Source organism: Nycticebus coucang, chromosome 15, assembly GCF_027406575.1.
Source record: "Nycticebus coucang isolate mNycCou1 chromosome 15, mNycCou1.pri, whole genome shotgun sequence".
Taxonomy (NCBI): domain Eukaryota; kingdom Metazoa; phylum Chordata; class Mammalia; order Primates; family Lorisidae; genus Nycticebus; species Nycticebus coucang.
In genome coordinates, this window is record NC_069794.1 from 69,771,404 (window position 1) to 69,795,031 (window position 23,628).

At 37.8% G+C, this 23,628-nt stretch overlaps 2 protein-coding genes and 1 non-coding gene across 3 annotated transcripts in view; all 3 read right to left on the reverse strand.

Moving 5' to 3' along the window:
* The window catches only part of EEF1AKMT1 (EEF1A lysine methyltransferase 1), a 56,719-nt gene extending 50,778 nt beyond the window's left edge, over positions 1-5,941 (reverse strand). Inside the window, exons 1-2 of the mRNA XM_053563292.1 lie at positions 5,926-5,941; positions 3,844-3,942 (exon numbers count right to left, since the gene is read on the reverse strand). Of these exons, the coding sequence (XP_053419267.1) occupies positions 3,844-3,851 (8 nt within the window). The 5' untranslated portion in view covers positions 3,852-3,942; positions 5,926-5,941. The remainder of the gene's footprint in view (positions 1-3,843; positions 3,943-5,925) is intronic.
* The window catches only part of XPO4 (exportin 4), a 163,709-nt gene continuing 140,832 nt past the window's right edge, over positions 752-23,628 (reverse strand). Inside the window, exons 16-23 of the mRNA XM_053563297.1 lie at positions 22,795-22,969; positions 16,492-16,785; positions 15,351-15,531; positions 11,375-11,493; positions 9,818-9,949; positions 9,142-9,258; positions 8,638-8,730; positions 752-6,096 (exon numbers count right to left, since the gene is read on the reverse strand). Coding sequence (XP_053419272.1) covers positions 5,899-6,096; positions 8,638-8,730; positions 9,142-9,258; positions 9,818-9,949; positions 11,375-11,493; positions 15,351-15,531; positions 16,492-16,785; positions 22,795-22,969 — 1,309 coding nt within the window. The 3' untranslated portion in view covers positions 752-5,898. The remainder of the gene's footprint in view (positions 6,097-8,637; positions 8,731-9,141; positions 9,259-9,817; positions 9,950-11,374; positions 11,494-15,350; positions 15,532-16,491; positions 16,786-22,794; positions 22,970-23,628) is intronic.
* On the reverse strand, positions 14,916-15,022 carry LOC128567038 (U6 spliceosomal RNA). The gene has a single exon (XR_008374713.1). It is a non-coding gene; the product is annotated as a U6 spliceosomal RNA (small nuclear RNA).

Genomic DNA, 23,628 nt, shown 5'->3' on the forward strand with positions numbered 1-23,628 from the left:
GGGGGTTATCTCAGAAGGTAATACAAATCTTTTTTTTTTTTTTTTTTGAGACAGAGTCTCACTCTGTTGCCCAAGGCTAGGGTACCCTCACAGCAACCTCAAATTCCTGGACTCAAGGGATCCTTTTACTTCAGCCTCCTGAGTAGCTGTGACTACAGGCATGCACCACCTTACCTGGCTAAATTTTCTATTTTTAGTAGAGATGGAGTCTTGCACTTGCTCAGGCTGGTCACAAACTCCTTAGCTCAAGCATTCCACCAGCCACAGCCTCCTCAAGTGCTTCAATTATAGGCATGAGCTGCCACACCAATACTATAAATCTTGATTTTTATTGTACAGATGTCTTTCATTTTTTTAATTTATTTCAGGACCATGTAATGTCACCAGTGTCAATCATCCTATGACAGGAAATGAAGTAGCACCATTTCAAAAAGTTTCATGAAACAGTCCAGCTAAGTACCCATGAATAAATCACACATGGTCAAAACAAAAATGTAATAAAAATATTTAGTGAAAAGACATTTTAACTCCCATTCATGGATTTCAAAAATTAAATTGTGTCAACTTGACAGTCAACTTGTAACTGGCTCTATACATAGCTTTATTTCCTAAATTTCTTAAAATCATACCCCAGCATCCTTTGAGAAATTAAATGCAACTTTATACCTTCATTAATGTTAACAGAGGTAAATATTGAAATAGGACACTCATCCCCGGGTTTCTTTAAAAATAAAAACCGAAAAGTGTTCAAGTAAGTTTAAAATTTTAATATTTATAAATTTAAAAAATTTTACACGTGCTGAGTGGTAGCAGTGCTAACATTTTGTGACCATTAAACCATCAACTCACTGCATAGAGCTTCTTTCTTTGTGTACAGAACCAAATCATGATACCAGTATTTGCAATTTGTCATAATTTTATGTGGTAAAAGATACCACACTAGGAAGCCTGGGCTCAGAACACACTTGAGGTCAGATCCCCAGCAGGTACACAGTGCAGATGTGGTATTTAATCTCAGGCTAGGCAAATTAGTACATATCCAACAGCTCCTAATAGCTAAGAGGACTAAAAATGCAGACTGACAAGAAAACAAAACCTCCCCATTGCTGGAAAGACCTGGGAATAGGTGAAGCGCAAACCACATCAGGGGATGGGGAGTGGGGTCAAGATGGTTGGTTTGGTGGTACAACCTCAAGGGTATAATGGGCAGGCCACTCCTCCCAATTCCTAGGAGGGAATCACCTAGCTTAGAGCATTCTCATCTTTGCAAAAACTTCCACGTAGAGTGCAAGATACAAGAAATCAGTTTCTTCATTCATTCTGTTTAAAATAAAATGAATGCTCATTAAGTTTGTAACTTTACCTAAACCAAATATATTCTTTGGCTAACTATGTCATGGGTTTCTCATTATAATCAATCACATTTCGTACATCTAAATTAAAACATGTCTAATGTTCAACTTGAACCATGGCACTTCAAATCGAGTTCAGCAATATGCCTAATTTGGACATTGTTAAATTTTAGAACATCAATTTTTAAAGAATTCTTAAATGCAGTATTTTCAGAACACAGTTACCAAGTCAGAGAATATCCACTTACATTTAAAAATAATTTAAAGCATTATTATATCCTCAAATCAACTATGTTTCGTAGAAAAATTTACAGAAAATTATAATGTTAAACTTCATATTCAAATAAGTTCCTTACTCTCTGGTTTAAAAAACAAACAAACCCCAAGAAGTACTGAGGTTCCTTCTGACTTATTTTATTCAGGAACCAATAATTGAATTCAACTGAATAATTGAACCAAACAATTACCCGTCAGAGACAGCTAACTCAGTAAGGTCTAATGACAACCACCTCTAACAACAGAGGCAGCAAACAGACAGTATTGTAACAAAGAAAAATAGTATTTTCCAGGGTTCAACTGACACTAAATACTGGAGACTCCAACCTGAACTCCTCAAAACTGAAAACTAGCTCCCTTCAATACTTGGGGGGTTCATAGAAGTATTAACAGAAATGGTGATATTAGACTTATAAAGATGACATTTTTGGTAAAAGAGGAAATCCAAAGACAGTAAGAGAAGTGTTAGACAATGCTAATGGGGGAAATTACAGAGATACTTGATGGTGAAATGAAAACTGGGGGTAGGGGGAAGTAGTAACCATCTAATCTGAAAAGAGTAATGTAATATAATTAGATATATGGTTTACAAAGAAATAAGGCTGAATTCTTAAAATCAGTTTGAAAAAATTGTGAAGTTTGTACAGAACATCACACTTTACACTAGATGAAAACTAACATGCCACTGCCCCCAAAGGATTAAGAGACTCAGGCAGAAAGACCCATATAACTGTGTTGGAAAGGACACTGTCAAATATTGGCAAAGAGTTTTGCTACTTATGCAGCCAGCCACTCATCCAGCATAAGAATCATAAAAGCAAACCAACCCTTTTAACAGAGAGACAAGAATACCAGTGCTGTTAACAATAATTCAAATTGTAAAAGTAAAAAGTCTTTAGAGCTTGTGTTTTGAGAAACAAAAGGGTCAAAGACTATAAAAAAAAAAAGAAATAAACTGAACAATGGAAGTATGGAAAATAGAAGTTAAAGAATACTATGTGAACAACAGAAATTATGTAAACACAAAAATCTAAAAATCAAAATTCGACAGTGTTCCTTAACATATATAAAAAAGGGCACAAATAATGTTTTGGTTTTTAAAAATCATTTGACAACGAGAAGTCTTAATAGGGGAAAAATCAGTTCACTAGAATTAAGACAGTGTTCTTGATACTCACTTGACCAAGAGCATTAAAATGAAACAAGTCTAAAAAGCTAATAAACATAGCTAAAGACAAAATTGGACAAAATAAAAGACCCAACCTAAACAAATAATGAGGGAAAAGCACACACGAATACCCTGAAGAGACTGCAATTAAGTGGCATCCCCATTACCTAAAAAAATGGTAGTCATTCTGGTGATCTGTTAAATATTATTTGGTCCAATCTGAAATAAATTTTGTTTTAATTAAAACTGGTTGGCTCAGTTCCTGTAGCTCAAGCAGCTAAGGCGCCAGCCACATACACTGGAGCTGGTGGGTTCGAATCCAGCCCAGGCTTGCCAAACAACAATGATAACTACAACCAAAAAATAGCCGGGCACTGTGGCAGGCACCTATAATCCCAGCTACTTGGGAGGCTGAGGCAAGAGAATTGCTTAAGCCCCAGAGTTGGAGCTTGTTGTGAGCTGTGATGCCACAGCACTCTACCCAGGGTGACAGCTTGAGATTCTGTCTCAAAAATAAATAAATAAATAAAACTGGTCTAACAGAGCTGGGTGTGGTGGCTCACGCTTGTAATCCTAGCACTCCGGGAAGCTGAGACGGGTGGATTGCCTGAGCTCATGGGTTCAAGACCAGCCTGAGCAAGTCTGAGACCCCAACTTTAAAATAGCTGGGTGCGGGCGGCGCCTGTGGCTCAAGGAGTAGGGCGCCAGTCCCATATGCCAGACGTGGCGGGTTAAAACACAGCCCCGGCCAAAAAAAAAAAAAAAATAGCTGGGTGCTGTGGCGGGTTCCTATAGTCCCAGCTACTCGGGAGGCTAAGGCAAGAGAATCGCTGGAGCCCAAGGGTTTGAGTTTGCTGTGAGCTATGATGCCAGAGCACTCGGTACCCTACCAAGGGTGACTGAGACTCTGCCTGAAAAACAAACAAACAAAAAAAAAAACCTGTTCTAACAAAATTGCAGGCTCATAATAATATCTGGGCAAATTTAGCAAGTATGTTTCCATCTGGGGAAAAATTACTAAATACAGATAGATGCCTTTTTACTTACCAAGGCATTACGTTCCTGTTACCTTTCTTTTTAATAATAACTTGATTATGGTGTTATCATGGCCAGTGGAGCTGTCCAGTCAGATATGTGTTTCAGTGCCTGTGATAAAGGCTATACTTAACACACACACACACACACACACACACACGGATACACATAACTCAAAACTACTGAGAAAGCTTAGGAGACACGAAAAACAAAACACCAACAACAATTTAAAACAAATCTATTAATGCTGCATACCACTTCAAGTTCATTAAGGAAAAAAAAAATCTAAAAATACATGCATCAAAGTATTTTTTAAAATACGAAAACATGTATTTCATAAAGAGTGATATTAGTTTTCTTCCTAGCAATCTTTAAAGACATATTTTGCTCCCCCATGTTACTCAATGGTGGTCAAATTAAGATAAATGTTCCTTAAAAAGTTATGACCCTAGGCCCTACATTCACCCATACCTATCATCACATGCACAGGTTGGATGTAATGTAGATGCTCCAGTTTTGTTAACTATAAGTTAATAGCACAGAGTTGTACAAAGTTTTGCATTACATGTAAAGATGTATATGCTATATGCAATTCAGGTTTAAAAACTGTATTTGCAGGATGGTGTAGCAGAACACGTTAAGCAATTTCAGAGTGCACCTGTGCCAGAGCCCTCACCTGCCACTGTGTTGGTGTGAGTCTGGTATTGCAGTGGGCAGAGTTTCATATGCCTGCAGTTTATTAAGTTAGCTTTCATTTCTATTATTTAAGCTGGCACACAGAATTAAGGGACCATGGCAGCAGTATAAAAATCCTGATTAGAAAGATCAAACTAGAGGACCCTAAAGTGAATTTTTTAATCTCAAATTAAATTCATGTAGCTCCCATGACATAAAGATGACATCCACTCTAGCATAATTATTGCCCCTAATGCCCCAACGTGCAATAGTCTGTGTGAATCAGTAATTCACATCCTTTAAAACTGTTATTGCTTAAGTAAGCCATTCAGAATAGATATGGTCTATGTGGCTGGGTAGAAACACACTTAAAAAGTTAGACAACCTAGGAATGAGCCTTTCATTCCACTCTTAAACCTACATAAATACTTGATCAAAAGGGCAACAGGCTTATAGCAGCTAACACCTTAAACCAACTCTGAAGCATCAAGATTTGATTTCTCACTAAAATAAATCTGCTCCTTTTTTGTATTTTCCTCTTAAAATTAAGGCAATGAAATGGCTACAGTTCCTTAAGTTATTTTTATGGAACAAAAATATACACATTATTTTCCTCCTCAAGTTCAGGCATCAGCGTATGATTAGAAACCTGTATTACACAAAACCTGCAACACTGGGTTGGTTGGGGGGGGTGGGGGAAGGGGACACGGGGAGATGAAACTAAGAAAAAGCCAGCAAACCCCTGGTGACGTCGTTTCTTCCTGCTGACTTACAAACCTAATCATCAATGAGAGGAAAAGGTAGAAAGCTCAGAACCTCTTTAAGAATTTTTGATGTTTCTCTTACATTGATTTAAAACTTTTGGGGTGAAGGAAGGGAGCAGCTTATTAAATGAAGACTCCAGGGTAAATGAGAAATTTTGATTCTGAAGGTTTACAGTTGAGCCTAGGAATTTACCTTTTCACAGCTCCTCACATGACACAGGTGATCTATGGACATTTCGAGAAACATTGCCCAGCATACATCCATCCACCTAAAAATTCTAAACTTTGGCTAGCCACCTATGTTTTGATAAAAGGGGGAAAGGCACTGAATATGTATTTCATGGTGCCCATATCTGTTTGCACATATATGGAATTTCATGTTGAAAATTTGAAATCGCCATTAAAAATCTAGGAGACACATATATGACAGACTGTGGCTAACACCTAACAGCAAAAACTGACTCAAAGTTGACCTCTCCTGTTTCACTGTATTACATATCAAAGTTTCAGGCTCTCCAAAATCCAAAATGGCCAAATGAACTGAAGAGGAGGACAAGACTCAAGTCAACTTTCAGCAATTCAGTGCACTTTGCAGAAAGGATCTAAATTAAACATAAAGTTTTGTTGTTTATTTTACACAAAGAAGACCACCAACATTTGCCATAAATTCTTCTAAACTCTTTAGGAAGGCCATCTTCTGCTTCCGATCCAGCGTAGGAGGAGTGCTGCTTGCAGTGAGCTTGTTGAAGGCATCTGCTAATCTCTGGTAAATAACTGGGTCTTGTTGACTTGATAGTAATGTTTCGACCAGTTCAGAATATTCAGCCTAGTGACAAGATAAGGTATATATAAGAACATTGTCTTCCGTAGACTATCATACAAGTAGATTGTATCCGTCATTAGATTGCAGGGTTCTGAAAGGTAGAGGCTGATGACTTTTTAAGAGTTAACATTTACTAAATGTTTATTCCAGGTACTATGGTTCTCACCTTTTACATGAATTCATTCATTTATCAAGTCTAATAATGCTATGAGACAGGTACTATTTATATTCCCATTTTAGAGATAAGGGTTTAACATTCAGTGATGGGAAGTGATATGTTCCAAATCACACTGCCTTCAAACAAGGCTCCAGGCAGTTTGGCTTCTGGATCTGTGTGATTATTAACTTTGTTGTGTTGTCTCTTCTGTGTTTTCAAAGCACATTATTCATATTTATTTTGCATTTTGTATATAACCTAAGTCTACAATGTAACTTTCAATAGTTCCCCAAAAGTTCATAGGTACATTCTGTCCACTCTGTTTTGGGCACAGCAGATGCGCGACAAGGACAGGCAGAAGCTGCCTGGAAGAGGGTGGGGGTGGAGTGTATTTCAGCGCCTTTTCAAAGTAGAGGAGGACCACCCTAAAAGCTCCAAGCTAGCATATATAAGAACATTGTCTTCCGTAGACTATCATACAAGTAGATTGTATCCGTCATTAGATTGCAGGGTTAGAGTAAGCTCTTAGAGTAAGACCAGGAAAAAGACTTTAATAAATACAGGAATAAAGGAGTAGAGTTTTCTATTTTTAATATGCTCTGTCATAAAGCCTTATATAGGGGAGTGGGAGCATAAAGGAAACTCAACCAGGACAGAGATAAAGCCTTGAAAAAAGGTGGCCTGCCATTATTTTTCATTAGTTTCTTGGGATATCATGATAGCACCAAATGGTGACACCACATATTAATTGTTTGAAAAAGAAGAGTAAGGTGTAGCATCCCCACCCCTGACCTGTAATCATGGAGCCAGAGTAACTGCCCTAATTACCCCATCCAAGGGACAGACCTGCTCACAGGGTACTGAATGTAATTTCCAGTCATTTCCCTACTCACAAGAAACAGGAGTAGTGCCTCTGGGGCCAGGCCAGCAGGGTATCATCACACTAGCTATTCACAAGTCCTAGCTCTCTTTTCTGCAGTGTGAATGTGTGTGTGAATGTGTGTGTGTGTGTGTGTGTGTGTGTGTGTGTATATATATATATATATATTTTTTTTTTTTTTTGAGACAGAGCCTCAAGCTATCACCCTGAGTAGAGGGCCATGGCATCACAGCTCACAGCAACCTCCAACTCCTGGGCTCAAGCGATTCTCCTGCCTCCACCTCCCAAGTAGCTGGGACTATAGGCACCTGCCACAACACCCGGCTACTTTTTGGTTGCAGCTGTCATTGTTGTTTGGCGGGCCCAGGCTGGATTTGAACCTGCCAGCTCAGGTGTATGTGGCTGGCACCTTAGCTGCTTGAGCCACAGGCACCAAGCCATTGTGTGAGTATATTAAAACAAAAAGAGGGGGGAAAGGCATTCAGAAAGTAATGGTTTAAACATGTGGGGACAAGAAAGAATATAGACATCAAATGACAGAGAAAAGCCACAGATCCTAGGGTGAGTACCATCTGGAGGGAGTAACTGGTTCTAACAGAGAATAAGACATCAAATGCTAGAGCACCCTGGTTCAGGGCACAGATGGTATAGAAGTCTGCAGGAAGGGGATCTGAATTCAAGTAGTTTAGAGGACCCCATCAAAACTTTTGTCTTTTTTGAAAGAAAAATAAAATGCCAAAGATTCTATACCAAATCACTTGGCCATACTGAGAGGTATACACGTGCATATGAGAAGGGGGGGTGGGAAACTGAGGCAGCAAATGATCCAATATGATTCTTCTAATACACTTGACAGGTGTCAAATGATCCAATATGGTTCTTCTAATACACTTGACAGGTGCCAATTCTATCAGAAAAGGGGAGACAGATGAGCTGTATTACATTAACCCTATTAGCAGTGATGCCTCAAGGGTCTTTAAAAGATCAACAAAACAAAACATACTATTTTCCATAATATTTTATGTAATAATGTCTATTATTATGTAAATATTATGTAAATAAAATATTATGTAATATTTTATATAATAATAACTGTCTTCCATGCTTTCTGAAGGCAGACTCCTCTTGGTCCTCTATCTTACTCATCTTGTCTCTCATACAAAATTGCAAGTTCCTCAAGTACAGAAATAATACCCATCATTCACTCAGGTTTATATTCCTGGTTCTTAGCACAGCTGCTTAAAGACAAGCTTTGGGGCAACATTCATTGCAAAAGATGGCTCATGTTGGTAGCAGAGGGAAAGTAAATGCTTTGAACTGACAAACAGCTGTTAAAAAAACACAAAATGAAAAGTTAGAGCTAATAAGGAATCTAAGAAATACTGACTCACTGAAATAGAACTGAAGCACTGAGTCACAAATCCTGTGAAAACTGTGATATTAATAACCCACCATTTCTGAACAATCTCTTTGAGAAATGGAATGAAAAGAGAGATGTGTCTAGTACCTGGTGCAAACACACCAACGTGTAGAAAGCTTCGCCGGCCGCAGTGGTCATCTCTGTGTTGTGCTTTTGTAAAACCAGCATATCAAAAACCAGCTGAAATTATACAATAAGACTTCCAAATAAGAATATAGAATAATCATATAATCCATTAGCCCTTCCCTAGTCCAAAAAAGAAAAAAAAGAGGGTTGGTAGTTATTCTATTTGTTAAATCAATCTGAAAATTAAAGAAAATGTTTTCAAGAACAACCTTCAGCTATTGTTATTTGCTGTGATATCAGAATCATCAAATTACCAAATTCCCCATTATATTTACCACATCAATTTTCAATAACACAAAATAAAAATGGGTGACAATGTGTCCATGAAGAGTTGTTCTCCAGAACAAAACAAAGAACAGAAAATATTTCTTCCCCTATGAAAGAATGTAAGCTTTTCATCCTCTGAACACAGAATTATCTACACCGATTATACTAAATGTAGATGATTTTTTGGTGACATCTTACCTTTAGAAAGTGCCGTGTTGCTACAAAAAGTGGTGAATCTGTTTCTTGTGCTTTTGCACATTGTTCAGCTAACGGTGTCAAGGCCTCCAGGCAAAGCTGGCACACTTCCGAACTCATTCTGATCACTAAGGTCAAAGAGCATACCCAAGGATATACTTGACATATAAAAGATCAAAAGAGTATAGAGCTAATATCAAATGGGTGACTATTTCTAGAAATGAAAACAGATACATAAGTAGATTCATTTTTACTGAGTTGTGTAAGAAAAAAAATATTTTCAGTCAATTTTTCAGATGACCTATAACAGTTTTAGGCTTGGGACTGGGGTGGTTTGTACCATATTTCTACTTATGATGCATACAACTGGCGAAAAGTGATATTCACCTTTTCTATGGTCAGAAAGCTAAGACCAGAGACCCAGGACAGTATATGACATTACTAACTGGGGCCCTAAGAAACAGTGACTTTGAGGCCAGGGGTTAAATGCCCTAGTGATCTGTGAAAGAAGGACATGATGAGGCAAACTGAAAGAAGAAAAGCAGAAGTAGAGCAGTTATGGAGGTGTAAGCTTTTGAAGAAATAAAACTGAACCACAAAAGAAAAAAATGAATTAAAACATTTTTCTTTAAGTAAGATCTTTTCCCACAACACAAGTGACAATGATGTTTAAAGGATATGAGGTCATTCCTAATTCTAGGGAGTACATCAGACTTTTGAACAGATCCTCAGGAAGCTGCGGTATTTTTTCAGGAAAAATCTCACAGATAAATGTGATTAATTTGTAGTACTGATTACAAAGAGTTGGAAACTGAAAAAGAAATATTAATATTTAGATGCTCAATAATATCTAATTTTTATTTTCATTAATAAAGTAACTAATAAGCTTCTTAGTATGATGATTTCAACACAGATCCAAGATGTAGAAAATATTAAGACCTAATTAAAAGTAAAAAATAAGATACAATCAAGAGCATACTTCAGTAACTACTCGGAAAGAAAGTAATACACAGTGGAAACAATTATCTTCTGTATAGTTAATAAACTTCTGTGGAAACAATTATCTTCTGTATAGTTAATTAACTTCTGTGCAGTTAATTCTAGATATTCTATGTTTATCTTGATAAAGTAAACAAAGCAGCCAAATCTAAAATTATTAAGTGACTTGAAAAATCTTTTGTATATGTATTTACTTCCATTCAAGCATATTAGAAAAATAGTAGAAGATAATGCACATTGTTAAGACGAAGCATAAACTGAGTATTCAGTTCTCTACACTTCCAAAAACTATTTTCCAGTTAGATATTCCTGGAAAACTGAGTTAAAGGTAGGAAATTTGGTTAAACCATACATAAGAAAAATATACACCTCTATGTTTAATGATTTATTTGATCAAACCAACCAACCCTAAAAGCGAACCAATATACAGAGCTGACCGCTTGCTGCCTGAACACCTGGCTCACAGGTCATCAGGACTATTTCCAATATTTGGAAACATTTCTCAAGGAGGGAAGCACATGACTCCTGTGCTGAGAACCTCACAGCTCTTACTCTTCTTACACCCACTTTCCCAGTGTTTCTTAATCTCCATTCTCTTCTTTCCCATTACCTCGCCCCCTCAACTTCATGTGTGCACATGCACACATACCTCTCTTCTGTGTATCCATATCCTTCTCCTCACCTTAACCTTCTGTGACAAGAGACCTCTCCTCCTCTCTGATACTTAGGAGAAAAAGGAAAAGGCAGCCTCACTACCACCATACCCTGGGTATTGACTGGCGAAACCAAGGCACAGTATAGTCAGAATGGCATTAGTCTTAGTTTCTTATTATCCCATTGTTATATGGAGTGGCTTGGAAAATGCCTTTCTTTGCTTAATTCCTTAACCTGAGAATTATGCTCAAAAAGTATCTGAGGACCACACCTAAACATGTAACTTTCATTCCCTTAAAGACGAATCATAACTGCTAATAGATCTCCTATTTAAAAAGACAGATTTTTTTCTGTAGCCCTCCCCAACAAAATATATACTAATATATCCTCTGGAGCAGGAACATAGGATTAAGTAGGGTCTGTGTTACTAGGAAGCACGCACAAAAAACTGTTAGAAAAACACAAAAATTTTGTTGTGTGCACTTAACAGATACAATGCCTTAATTAAATAAGATGTATTCTTGTCTAAAATATCCTTGAACTTGAAGCACATATAGTTTTAATATTTATTTCCTTCGATTACCTTCAAAAGATCTTGTGACATCAAGGGCAGAATGAGATTTACTCCATACAAAACAACATCTGCTGCTGAGACAGGTCTGTTTGCCGTCTGACCCGGCTCATGTCCTCTAAACACTTCATCTAGTAAAATAAGAATAATACAGTCTTATCAATGTAACATCTATAATTCTTTAAAGTTTTTATACTACTCACATGAAAATAAAAATAAATTCGAGCCCTAAAGCCATCCTACATAAATCAATGAGTGGATAAGAAAGAAACCTGGTAACTCTAGCCCTGTGTCATCCTTTTGTATTTTTTCTATTAGAGATTGAGTACTTGATGTAGCATTATTGCAGAGGTTGAAGGGAGGGGATAGTCTAGAAATAAAATTAATGCTTAATCAATGTTTTGAAACATAAAACTTACTCACATACTGGCCATACTACTAAATAATTCCTATAGTAATATATATTTGATCCCTTAAGTATGTGAAATATTTCTAATCTTAAAAAGAATATTTATAAAATACTAATGGCTATCCTTTTATACTAAGCCAGGGTAAATAGTATAGAAAGTGTGCTACACAAAAGCAAAGCTCAGGAAGGCTATACTAGGAGGAGCCTCCATCCAGACTCCGAAGCAGCAGCAAGAAAGAGTCTTAATATCCTAAAGAGGCCTTCAGTGTAGAAAGAAAAGGGAAGACTACAAACTGGCCAGAGCTCCCTAATACTATCTCTAAATACTTACTTGTTAATAACTTCCCCATTTTCAATAGGACTGTGGAATATTCTGGAAATATAGGCTACTCTCTTTCTTGATAAGCTGGTCAGTGCTGGGATCTATTGTAGTACTTAAGTAGGAAGATGAAAGAATTTTTATTTTAGGAAAATTATTCTGAGAATTGGGCACAGTATTATGTTCCAGATCTGGTAATATATCAGAAACATTTAGGAAATTTCATTAGATTTCTAGAGTTAGTAGGTCTGAGATGGGTCCTGAATGTTCTGAGCATAAAACAAAGATCCAAGAAAACAATGATCCTATTTCTAAAAAAGAGAAATCTGAAACAATGAACTGATTTATGATACACAGGGGTAATCATGAAAGTAAATCATCTAAATTGTACATGTTTTAGCTCTGGGTCTTATCACTGAGTCACACATTCTTCTGAGTATAAGGTTCTTAAGGGGTCCTAACACCCCTGAAAAGTCTACAGAATGAGTTTCTAAGAATCCATGACTACTACCAGATGTGAAACACTGTGGAATGGTATAATGTATAGTTTTCAAGAGAATGATACTTATGAACTAGAAAAGGTTAAGAATGCCAGGATTGAGAAGCATGACCCAAAGCAATTAGAAGACACAGGATTGACACTTAGATGAGAGGCTTGAACTGAAAATAAAGAGTAGAAAGAATTCACTGGATGCAAGTTTGGACCATAGTTTCCAAAGCATTTCACCTTGGTATCCCTATTTAACTGCACAGGAAAGTGAACCTTCTAAATTATACAGCAGATGGTACCTAGCACAGGGCACACACTGGAAAAACCATGGTTCAGTGAATAAGGAAAATTAACTAATAAAGGAAACAGAGAAACAATAATCTCAGGGATTGGGAGTAATGTATAAAGCGGAATATTACAGTACCTAGACTAGAAAGAGAATCATGCAAGTAAGAAGTAAAAAATGTCCACTACTACAAACACCTGCATACACTGTATGACATACAAAAGGAGATGCCAGATATGATTTTTCTGTTACAATAACGGATCTATTTTGTTTGAAGGCAAGGTTCACAGTGCGGTAAGACAGAAATAAAGAAGTACTGTACAGCACCGAAAACTATACAAACAAATGAGATTTTCAGTATTGATTAGGTTCTTGACTGTAACAACGTGTCTTTTACATACTGATTGCCAGGCATGATGCTAGGCACCAAAGATACTTTATAACTGATCTTCACAACATTTTGAGAGGTATTTATTATCACACCCATTTTTACCAGTTGGTAAAGGCACAGGTGGGCTAAGTGACCTCTCACTTCATGGGGCCGATAAGCTAGTAGGCCTGGGGATTCCAAGTGTGGCCTGTCAACTGCAGAGGCCAGGGCTTCCCACCCCACAAACCTCTCCAGCTTCACTCCTGACTTGGGTTGCAGGAGTGGCCACCTCTGAGAATACAGGTGAGTTAACAAAGCATTACTCTGAAAAAAATGGTGTCTCGAGTTACATGGTGAGATTTTAATCTCATGCCTGCAACTTAGTGGCAAGTAACCATGATGGGCAAGTGACTTAAACTGTCTGTTTTTCTGATTCCTCATCTGAAAAATGAGAATACTAATTGGATCTGGCAGTGATCAACTGGGGAAAAGTAAAGTTAGAAACGGCAATGAGAGACAAAGAGACAAGACACACAGAATAGAATTTGCAAAGGTGGGAGCACAGGGGACCACTGCCTGTTTGTGGGGTTCCAGTGGCAGTGGCCCCGAGTGTCAGTTCCACTCAGCTTTTATTGATGGCTATTTGCTCATTAGCCCAGATGGTAAGCTGAGGAAGGGGAACAAAGATGCCAGCAGTTTCTCTGAGCAAGCATATCAGCCCCTATTGTTTCTACAATCAGTAACTTTAAGGGTCTGAGCAGTCCTGAGATCTCTGGAATCTGAGCCTTGGTGTGGAGGATATTACAGTACCTAGCCTAGAAAGAGAAACATGCAAGTAAGAAGTAAAATATGTCCACTACTACAAACACCTGCATACATTGTATGCAGATCACATGGGGGTGGGGTGGAGGGGTGTTGTTAATATCTGTCAGTTCACCGGGGAGTAAAACACCACTGGCATCAATCTCCTGTAAACAATCAGTGGGAAAGAAGAATTTTCCTCTCATCACCACCACAGAGGGTCTTCCTCCGTGATAAGAGATATGAGTCTTCCTACCCATATTTCAGGGCTGGAGCTGTTCCCTTGATCTCTGCCCCAGCTATAATACAAAACTCCACAATGGGTATTTGCTTTGGCTGTTGACTGGGCAGGAGACAGCCTAGTTATTAATGGTTTTTGCTAGGCCTTGCATCCTCTGTGACCATTATTCCTTCAGAGTGTTTACAGACCCAGAAGGGGTGATTGCAAGCTATATCCCCTATAGGCCAGGCTTCTAGGAAAAGCAGGAAACCTGCTCAGATAAGAAATTTAGCAGGCCGGGCATGGTGGCTCACGCCTGTAGTCCCAGCGCTGTGGGAGGCCGAGGTGGGTGGATTGTTTGAGCTCAGAGGTTCAAGACCAGTACGAGCAGCAGTGAGCCAGAGTAAGACCCTGTCTCTACTAACAACATCAAAAACAGCCAGCACCGCCAGAGGAAGAAGAAAATGAACAAAAAAGGAGTACTTCAAACAAAGAAGAATGAACAAGCAAATTGAATCAAAAAAAAAAAAAAAATTAAAAGAAAAAGAAATTTAGCAGCAGTTGGTTTAAAGGTAAACTAGCTGACTTTTCCTTTGTTCCAACTTATTCAGCTTACTTTTTTTATTCCCCCCCCCTTTTTTTTAGCAACTTATAACACAAAAATATGGAACGCTTCACGAATTTGCATGTCATCCATGTGCAGGGGCCATGCTAATCTTCTCTGTATCGTTCCAATTTTAGTATATGTGTTGCTGAAGTGAGCACTTATTTTCCCCTTTTTCTGCGGGTGGTTTCCCTTGCCAAGAATGGGGTCTTTCATCCCCATTCTGCCTGCAATAATGACACCTACTTCACACCATTGTGAGAAGAACAATGCTTAGCACTTAGTAATGAAAGATATTATTAGCAGTGTTCTTATAAAAGGAAACCTAAGCTGGAAGAATTGTCCACATCCTTACCTCAACCAAAGAGATCTTCTTTCATTTGTGTAAGCTAAACTTCCTCAAGAGATTTCACTTAATGAATGCAATCCCTTACTTTAATAAAAATGATAATAACAACAAAGATTAAAAATCATCATACTACACTTTACCTGTATCACTGAAATCTATGAATTCTTTTGATAGAAGATTAGTAAGAAGTTCCATAATGAGAAGTAGGTCTTGGTATTGCTCTTCTTCTGCTGTAACATCTATTCTTTGCCGCCCTAAATTATTCTTAGAATATACTTGCAACAAAGTAAGGCAGGCTTCATATAAATTCATAGCTTTGGACTGTAAGAAAATGTGCACAAATTACGCTACTTGGTAGAATCCAGTTGGGAATCAAATATACATAGTGAACAAACTTCAAAATATCTAGATAAACTTACTCTGAATTCCAATAGTAGCTTCAGTACCTTTGTGTTTTTGAGACAGAGTCTCACTTTGTTGCCTTTGCTTGAGTGCAGTGGCCTCACCCTAGCTCATAGCAACCTCAAATTCCTGGGCTCAAGCAATCCTCGTGCCTCAGCCTCCCAAGTAGTGTGACTGTAAGGCACACACCACAATGCCTGCCTATTTTTTCTATTTTTAGTGAAGACAGGGTCTCTCTTTGCTCAGTCTGGTTTCAAACTCCTGAGCTCAAGTGATCCTTTCATCTCAGCTTCCCACACTGCTAAGATTTCAGTTATGAGCCACCACACCTAGCCTTAATACTTGCTTTTAACTACGTGAAAACATTAACAATAATTTTTAAAACGCATAAGGGTATAGTTACATTTAAAATATTTGTTCTTTTTTTTTTTGTAGAGACAGAGTCTCACTTTATGGCCCTCGGTAGAGTGTTGTGGCCTCACACAGCTCACAGCAACCTCCAACTCCTGGGCTTAGGCGATTCTCTTGCCTCAGCCTCCCGAGTAGCTGGGACTACAGGCGCCCGCCACAACGCCCGGCTATTTTTTGGTTGCAGTTTGGCCGGGGCCGGGTTTGAACCCGCCACCCTCGGTATATGGGGCCGGCGCCGCCCTAAAATATTTGTTCTTTTTAACCAGTAAATTTTAGGACAAGAACTTATATTCATTTAACATGACTTTCTCTAAATTATGAGTTCTTTTTAAAAAGTCTTTTTGAAAAATCTTTTGGAGGAACAAAAATATTATTTCATATAATAATGATTAAAATTGAAGAAAAGAGTCTATTATTTTATTATTGCCTTAAGAAGTTTTAATCCTGAAGGGATTAGAAAGCACTTACCTCTCCAAGATAACATATCTGTTTATGTGCAACTTCAACAAAAACTTCTATAATGAGATTGACAGTCTCTGGTGTGTTCTTGTAAACTTCCATCAACCCAATGCAATTGGTAAGGAAGTCCATTAAAAAATTGAAAAGGATTGCTACATTGTCAATCTGGGTAGCCTCAGCAATGCCACACAGAGCCTCCAGTGTGGCAGTGATTTCCTGCTTGACTTCTTCTTGCTGACACATCTGCTGAAAGTTTTCTTGGTTTATTACTCTTAAGAATCGCTGCTGAAGTGGCTGAAGGACCTATAAAAAGAAAGCATAAACTCTCTAAAAGTTTAATTCACATCCTTTTTTTCTTCAACTTGGATAAATATTCACTTTCCAAAACATTTGTAATTTTTGGAGCAAGGACAAACACAGAACACAAGGTATACCTGAACCACACATTACATTCTCCATTTTAAGGTCATCATAACTTCTGGCAAACAAAGAAATGACACATCATTCTCATGGAACATGACTTTCTCAAAGGCATTTACAGAATTCTGCTACTTGCCACTTCCTTCCATCTCTTTCCAAGTGATTAGCCCCGCCCCCCAAAAAAAGGGTGGGGAGGGGGATAAAAAATTTAGCCTTCACAGCAGGGGCGAGCAAACTTTTTTAAAGAGCTAGACAGTAAATATTTAGACTTTTCAGATTATACTACCTCAGCACAAACTACTCAACTGCAAATGTGTCATACTACAGAGGCAACCATATATAAAAAGCAAACAATCAAGCATGATCATGTTTCAATACAATGTATTTACAAAGATAGACAGCAGGACAATTTGGCCCATGCGCGGCAGTCCACCAACCTCTGCTTTATACTGACAAACCCAACACAAAGCTCTCCACAGTTATTTGTTTTCCCTTTCCCTAACTCTCCTCTTGCCAAAAAATGTAACTTTATATTATCTACGTAATATAACAGTGAGTACTCATATTCATGAGGATAGTATCTTAATTCATTCCATCTATCTACCTACCTACCTACCTACTTACCCACCTTTCCTACCTGTATATCTAGAGACAAGGTATTACTTTGTTGCCCATGTACCCATTTATTTACAGATAAGGTCTTACTTTGTCACCCAATCATAGGAGTGGCCTCTGATCTTACCTCACTGCAACCTTGACCTCCTGGGCTCAAGTGATCTTTCTGCCTTAGCCTCTCAAGTAGGTAGGACTATACGCGCACTCAACTATGCATGGCTATTTTTTTTATATTTTGTACAAATGGGCCCCAAGGTGGTCTCGAAACTCTTGACCTCAAGCAATCCCCCCACCTTAGCCTCCCAAAGTGCTGAGATTATGGTTACTAAGCCAACGTGCTTGACCATAATTCTTTTCAGAGCTGTCCATGTGATAATACGGTTATTTAAAGTACAAATATATAGCCTGGGTTGCCTTAGTTCTGAAGTCATGAATGATTGCCTAATTTTGTCACCATGCCCCTTCTCAGATATTAAGAGCACTCTAAACATGTGGACTGCAGGCCAGCCACCTACTTACATATTAGTAACTCATGGTCCCTTATTTAAAGCTTATACATAATGTCTACGGTGGCTGTTTGGGTTGAATTTTGCTCCCCCAAAATTTATATGTGTAAATCTGAGCCCCTAGCACTGCAGTATACAGCCTTAATTTGAAAATAGGTTTTTGTAGATGTGATTAGTGAAGATGAAGTTACATTGGAGTTGGGTGGGCGTCTAAACCAATATAACTGGTATCGAACAAAAAAGGAAATCTGGATACAGACACCTCCACTGGGAGGTCTCCCACATAAACATGAAGGCAAAGAAGAGGGTGATACATTTACAAATTAAGGAACATCAAAGATTATACACCCCCGGAAGCTACAAATTTCCTCTCACAGCCCTCAGAAGGAACTAATCTTATTAAAATCTTATCTATTAGCCTCCAGAAGTGGATGACAATAACCTTCTGTTGTTTAAGATATTATGTTTGTGTTATTTTCAGATACATGTGGATTTAAAGCAACTAAAGTCAAAAAAGACAATGATGGTCACTTCATATTGGTCAAGGGAAACATACAACAACAGTAAGACATTTCAATGCTAAATATTTATGCACCCAATTTAAATGCTCCCAGATTCTTGAAACAGACCTTATTTAGTCTGAGCAATACGATATCCAGTAACACAATGATAACAGGGGACTTTAACATCCCTCTCTCAGAGCTGGACAAATCCTCTAAACAGAAATGAAAGATATAAGAGATTTAAATGAGCCCCTAGAACAACTGTGCTTGATAGATGTATACAGAATACTCCACCCCAAAGATAAAGAATATACGTTCTTCTCATCACCCCATGGAACATTTTCCAAAATTCATCATATCCTAAGGACACAAAACAAACCTCAACAGAATCAAAAGAGTTGAAATTTTACCTTGCATCCTCTCAAACCACAAGGCACTAAAGGTAGAACTCAACTCCAACAAAAACGTTCGACCTCACACACAGGCATGGAAGTTAAACAACCTTATGCTGAATGACAGTTGGGTACAGGAAGAAATAAAAAAAGGAAATCATTAACTTCCTTGAGCATAACAACAATGAAGACACAAGCTACCAAAGCCTGTGGGACACAGCAAAAGCAGTCCTGAGAGGAAAATTTATTGCTTTAGAAGCCTACATTCGAAAAATAGAAAGAGAGCGCATCAACAAACTCACAAGGCATCTTATGGAATTGGAAAAAGAAGAACAATCTAAGTCTAAACCCAGTAGAAGAAAAGAAATATCCAAAATTAAATCAGAGATCAATGAAATTGAAAACAAAAGAATCATTCAGGAATTAATGAAACAAGGAGTTGGTTTTTTGAAAAAATAAATAAAATAGATAAACCTTTGGCCAGACTAACTAGAAAAAAAAAAGTAGAATCTCTAGTAACCTCAATCAGAAATGATAAAGGGGAAATAACAACTGATCCCACAGAGATACAAGAGATCATCTCTGAATACTACCAGAAACTCTATGTCCAGAAATTTGACAATATGAAGGAACTGAATCAATATTTGGAATCACACCCTCTCCCTAGACTTAGCCAGGAAGAAATAGAGCACCTGAACAGACCAATTTCAAGCACTTAGATCAAAGAAACAATAAAAAAAAAATCACACACACCCCCCCAAAATGCCCTGGTCCGGATGACTTCACACCAGAATTCTATCAAACCTTCAAAGAAGAGCTTATTCCTATATTGCAGAAATTATTCCCAAAAATTGAGGATGAAGGAATCTCCCCAACACGTTCTATGAAGCAAACATTACCCTAATACCAAAATCAGGAAAAGACCCAACTAAAAAGAAGAACTTCAGACCCTTTTCACTAATGACTATGGATGCAAGAACTTTCAACAAAATCTTAGCCAACAGATTACAGCTTATCATCAAAAAGTTATACATCATGATCAAGTAGGCTTCATCCCAGGGATACAAGGCTGGTTTAATGTACATAAATCCATAAACATTATTCACCATATCAACAGAAGTAAAAACAAAGACCATATGATCCTCTCAATAGATGCAGAAAAAGCATTTGATAAAATCAAGCATCCTTTTATAATTAGAACACTGAAGAGTTTAGGCATAGGTGGCACATTCCTTAAACTGATTGAAGCTATCTATGACAAACCCACAGATAACATTTTACTGAATGGAGTTAAACTGAAAGCTTTTCCACTTAGAACTGCAACCAGACAAGGTTGTCTTCTGTCACCATTACTATTAAACATAGTGCTGGAAGTTCTAGCCAATACAATTAGACAAGACAAGAAAATACCGGGCATCCAAATGGGAGCAGAGGAAGTCAAACTCTCCCTTTTGCTGACAATACAATGTTACACTTAGAGAACCCCAAAGATTCAACCACAAGACTCCTGGAAGTCATCAAAAAATACAGTAATGTCTCAGAATATAAAATCAAAGTTCACAAGTCAGTTGCTTTTGTATATGCCAATAACAGCCAAGATGAGAGGTTAACTAAGGACACAACTCCCTTCGCCACAGCCCCAAAGAAAATGAAATGCCTAGGAATATATCTAACAAAAGAGGTGAAGAACCTCTATCAAGAAAATCATGAAACTCTAAGAAAGGAAATAGCAGAGGACTTTAACAAACGTAAGAACATACCATGCTCATAGCTGGGACAAATCAACATTGTTAAAATGTCTGTACTTCCCAGAGCAATCTACCGATCCAATGCCATCCCTAATAAAGTAATAACATCCTATATTGGAAAAAATGATTCTGCGCTTTGTATGGAACCAGAAAAAAACCCATATAGCTAAGGCAGTTCTGAGTAATAAAAACAAAGCTGGGGCATCAGCATACCAGATTTTAAGTTGTACTACAAGGCCATAGTGGTCAAGACAGCATGGTACTGGAACAAAAATAGAGACACAGACATTTGGAATCGAAGAGAAAACCAGGAAATGAAACCAATAACTTACAACCACCTAATCTTCAATAAACCAAACAAGAACGTACACTGGGGGAAAGACTCCCTAGTCAGTAAATGGTGCTGGGAGAACTGGATATCCATATATAAAAGACCGAAGCTGGACTCGCACCTTTCTCCAGTCACAAAAATTGATTCAAGATGGATAAAGGACTTAAATTTAAGGCATGAAACAATAAAAATCCTCAAAGAAAGCATAGGAAAAACACTGGAAGATATCGGCCTGGGGAAAGACTTTATGAGGAAGATTGCCATGGCAATTACAACAGCAACAAAAATAAACAAATGGGATTTAATTAAACTGAAAAGCTTCTGTACAGCTAAGGAGACAACAACCAAAGCAAACAGACAACCTACCCAGTAGGAAAGGATATTCGTATATTTTTAATCAGACAAAGGCTTAATAACTGGGATCTATAGAGAACTCAAATTAATCCACATGAAAAAGCCAACAACCCCATAAATGGGGAAGAGAGATGAACAGAACCTTCTCTAAAGAAGATAGACAAATGGCTAGCAAACATATGAAAAACTACTCATCACCCCTAATTATTAGAGAAATGCAAATTAAAACCACCCTAAGACATCATCTAACCACAGCAAGAATGGCCCATATCACAAAATCTCAAAACTGCAGATGCTTGCGCGGATGTGGAGAGAAGGGAACATTTTTACACTACTGGTGGGACTGCAAACTAATACCACCTTTTTGGAAGGAAGTATGGAGAAACCTCAACTCAACCTAGACCTCCCGTTCGAACCTGCAACCCCCTTACTGGGCATCTATCCAGAGGGAAAAAAACCCTTTTATTATAAAGACACTTGTACTAGACTGTTTATCACAGCTCAATTTACCATGGCTAAAATGTGGAAACAGCCTAAATGCCTCTCAACCCAGGAATGGATTGGCAAGCTGTGGTGTATGTTATACCATGGAATGCTATTCAGCCATTTAAAAAGAAGAGGGATGGAGGGAGGAGAGTGGGGCCTTGGTGTGTGCCACACTTTATGGGGGCAAGACATGATTGCAAGAGGGACTTTACCTAACAATTGCAATCAGTGTAACCTGGCTTATTGTACCCTCAATGAATCCCCAACAATAAAAAAAAAAAAAAGTTGACCCTGGGGGGGGAAAAAAAAAATGGAGATTTTGCAGCATCTGTATTAACCTGGATGGAGGTGGAACACGTTATTCTTAGTGAAGCATCACAGGAATGGAGAAGCATGAATCCTATGTACTCAACTTTGATATGAGGACAATTAACGACAATGACACAATGGGGGGTGGGGGAAGGGGAGAGCAGACAGAGAGAGGAGGAGGGAGGGGGTGGTGGAAAAGAAAAGGAAAAAAAGAAAAGAAAATAGTGACTAATTCTCACATAAATTGGATTTAATTTTGAAAAAAAAGATATTATGTTTGTGGTATCTTATAGCAGCCTTCGGAAAAAATTATAGCACTCAATTTGCAAATTCATGTTTAAGAATGTTTCACTGATTCTTAATGAAGATTTAATAAACCAGTTTACATTTTCATCTGAGTTGGGAAAGTGTGCCTAAAGTACAGAACAACTGATAATATTTAATGCTATCATATAAGCAGGCATGAAAAAATACTAAGGGAGTACTTGAAAAATAAGCTTTAAGTTATTAATTAGGAGGAAAAGAATATCAGAAAAGGCCATAACTGAAACGTTTATCATGTCCGTCTCCACAGATTAATTTAAGGAAACAAATAAAGCAACTGTAGAAATACACAAAAAATGGAATTAAAATAGAGGGCAGTGTTACCTCTGTCCAATACTGTTGTTTGGTTTCTGTGTCCATATGTGCAAAACCTCCTAAGACTAGAGCCTTCATCAGTGTCCTCTGCACAGGACTTGACAAGAAATTAAGAGGTGGGCTTCGGCTTGCAAACTGCTTAGCTAAGTTCCACCAGTTTTCACACTGAATTACTAAGTTTGCCCTATAGGTAGAAATAATAAAACAAACGATGTATTATATATATCCACTAGGAAAAGATAATTGTATTTAATTAACTTTTAAAGCATAGTGCAATAAACTCAGTACAGTATTGAGAGTCACAGAGACTTGCATTCAAATCCCACTAATTGTTTGACAATGTAAAATTTATTTCCTCTCAATATTCAGTTTCCTATAATCTACAAAATATGAATAATAAGAGTAGAAAAAGCACTAAATCACATGGCTGAGAGTGATATAATGATTAAGTGAGATACTACATATGAAGTGCTTAGGACTGTATAAGGATTTAAGAAATAGTAGCCAATGACAATAGTAGTAGTAGTAATAATAATAATGATATTCCTATAAAGAAAAATGAAAACATTTCCTGAATTTATTATAGAATGCAGTAAAAATATTACTTTGCAACAGTAGAGTTTAAATATTAGATTTAAAATTAGGATAATACTGGTTGGGCGCAGTAGCTAATGCCTGTAATCCCAGCATTCTGGGAGGCTGGGGCGGGTGGACTGCTTAAGCTCAGGAGTTCAAGACTAGTCTGAGCAAGAGCTAGTCTGCTAAAAATAGAAAAACTAGCTGGGTGTTGTGGTGGATGCCTGTAGTCCCAGCTACTCAGAAGGCTGAGGCAGGAGGATCTCT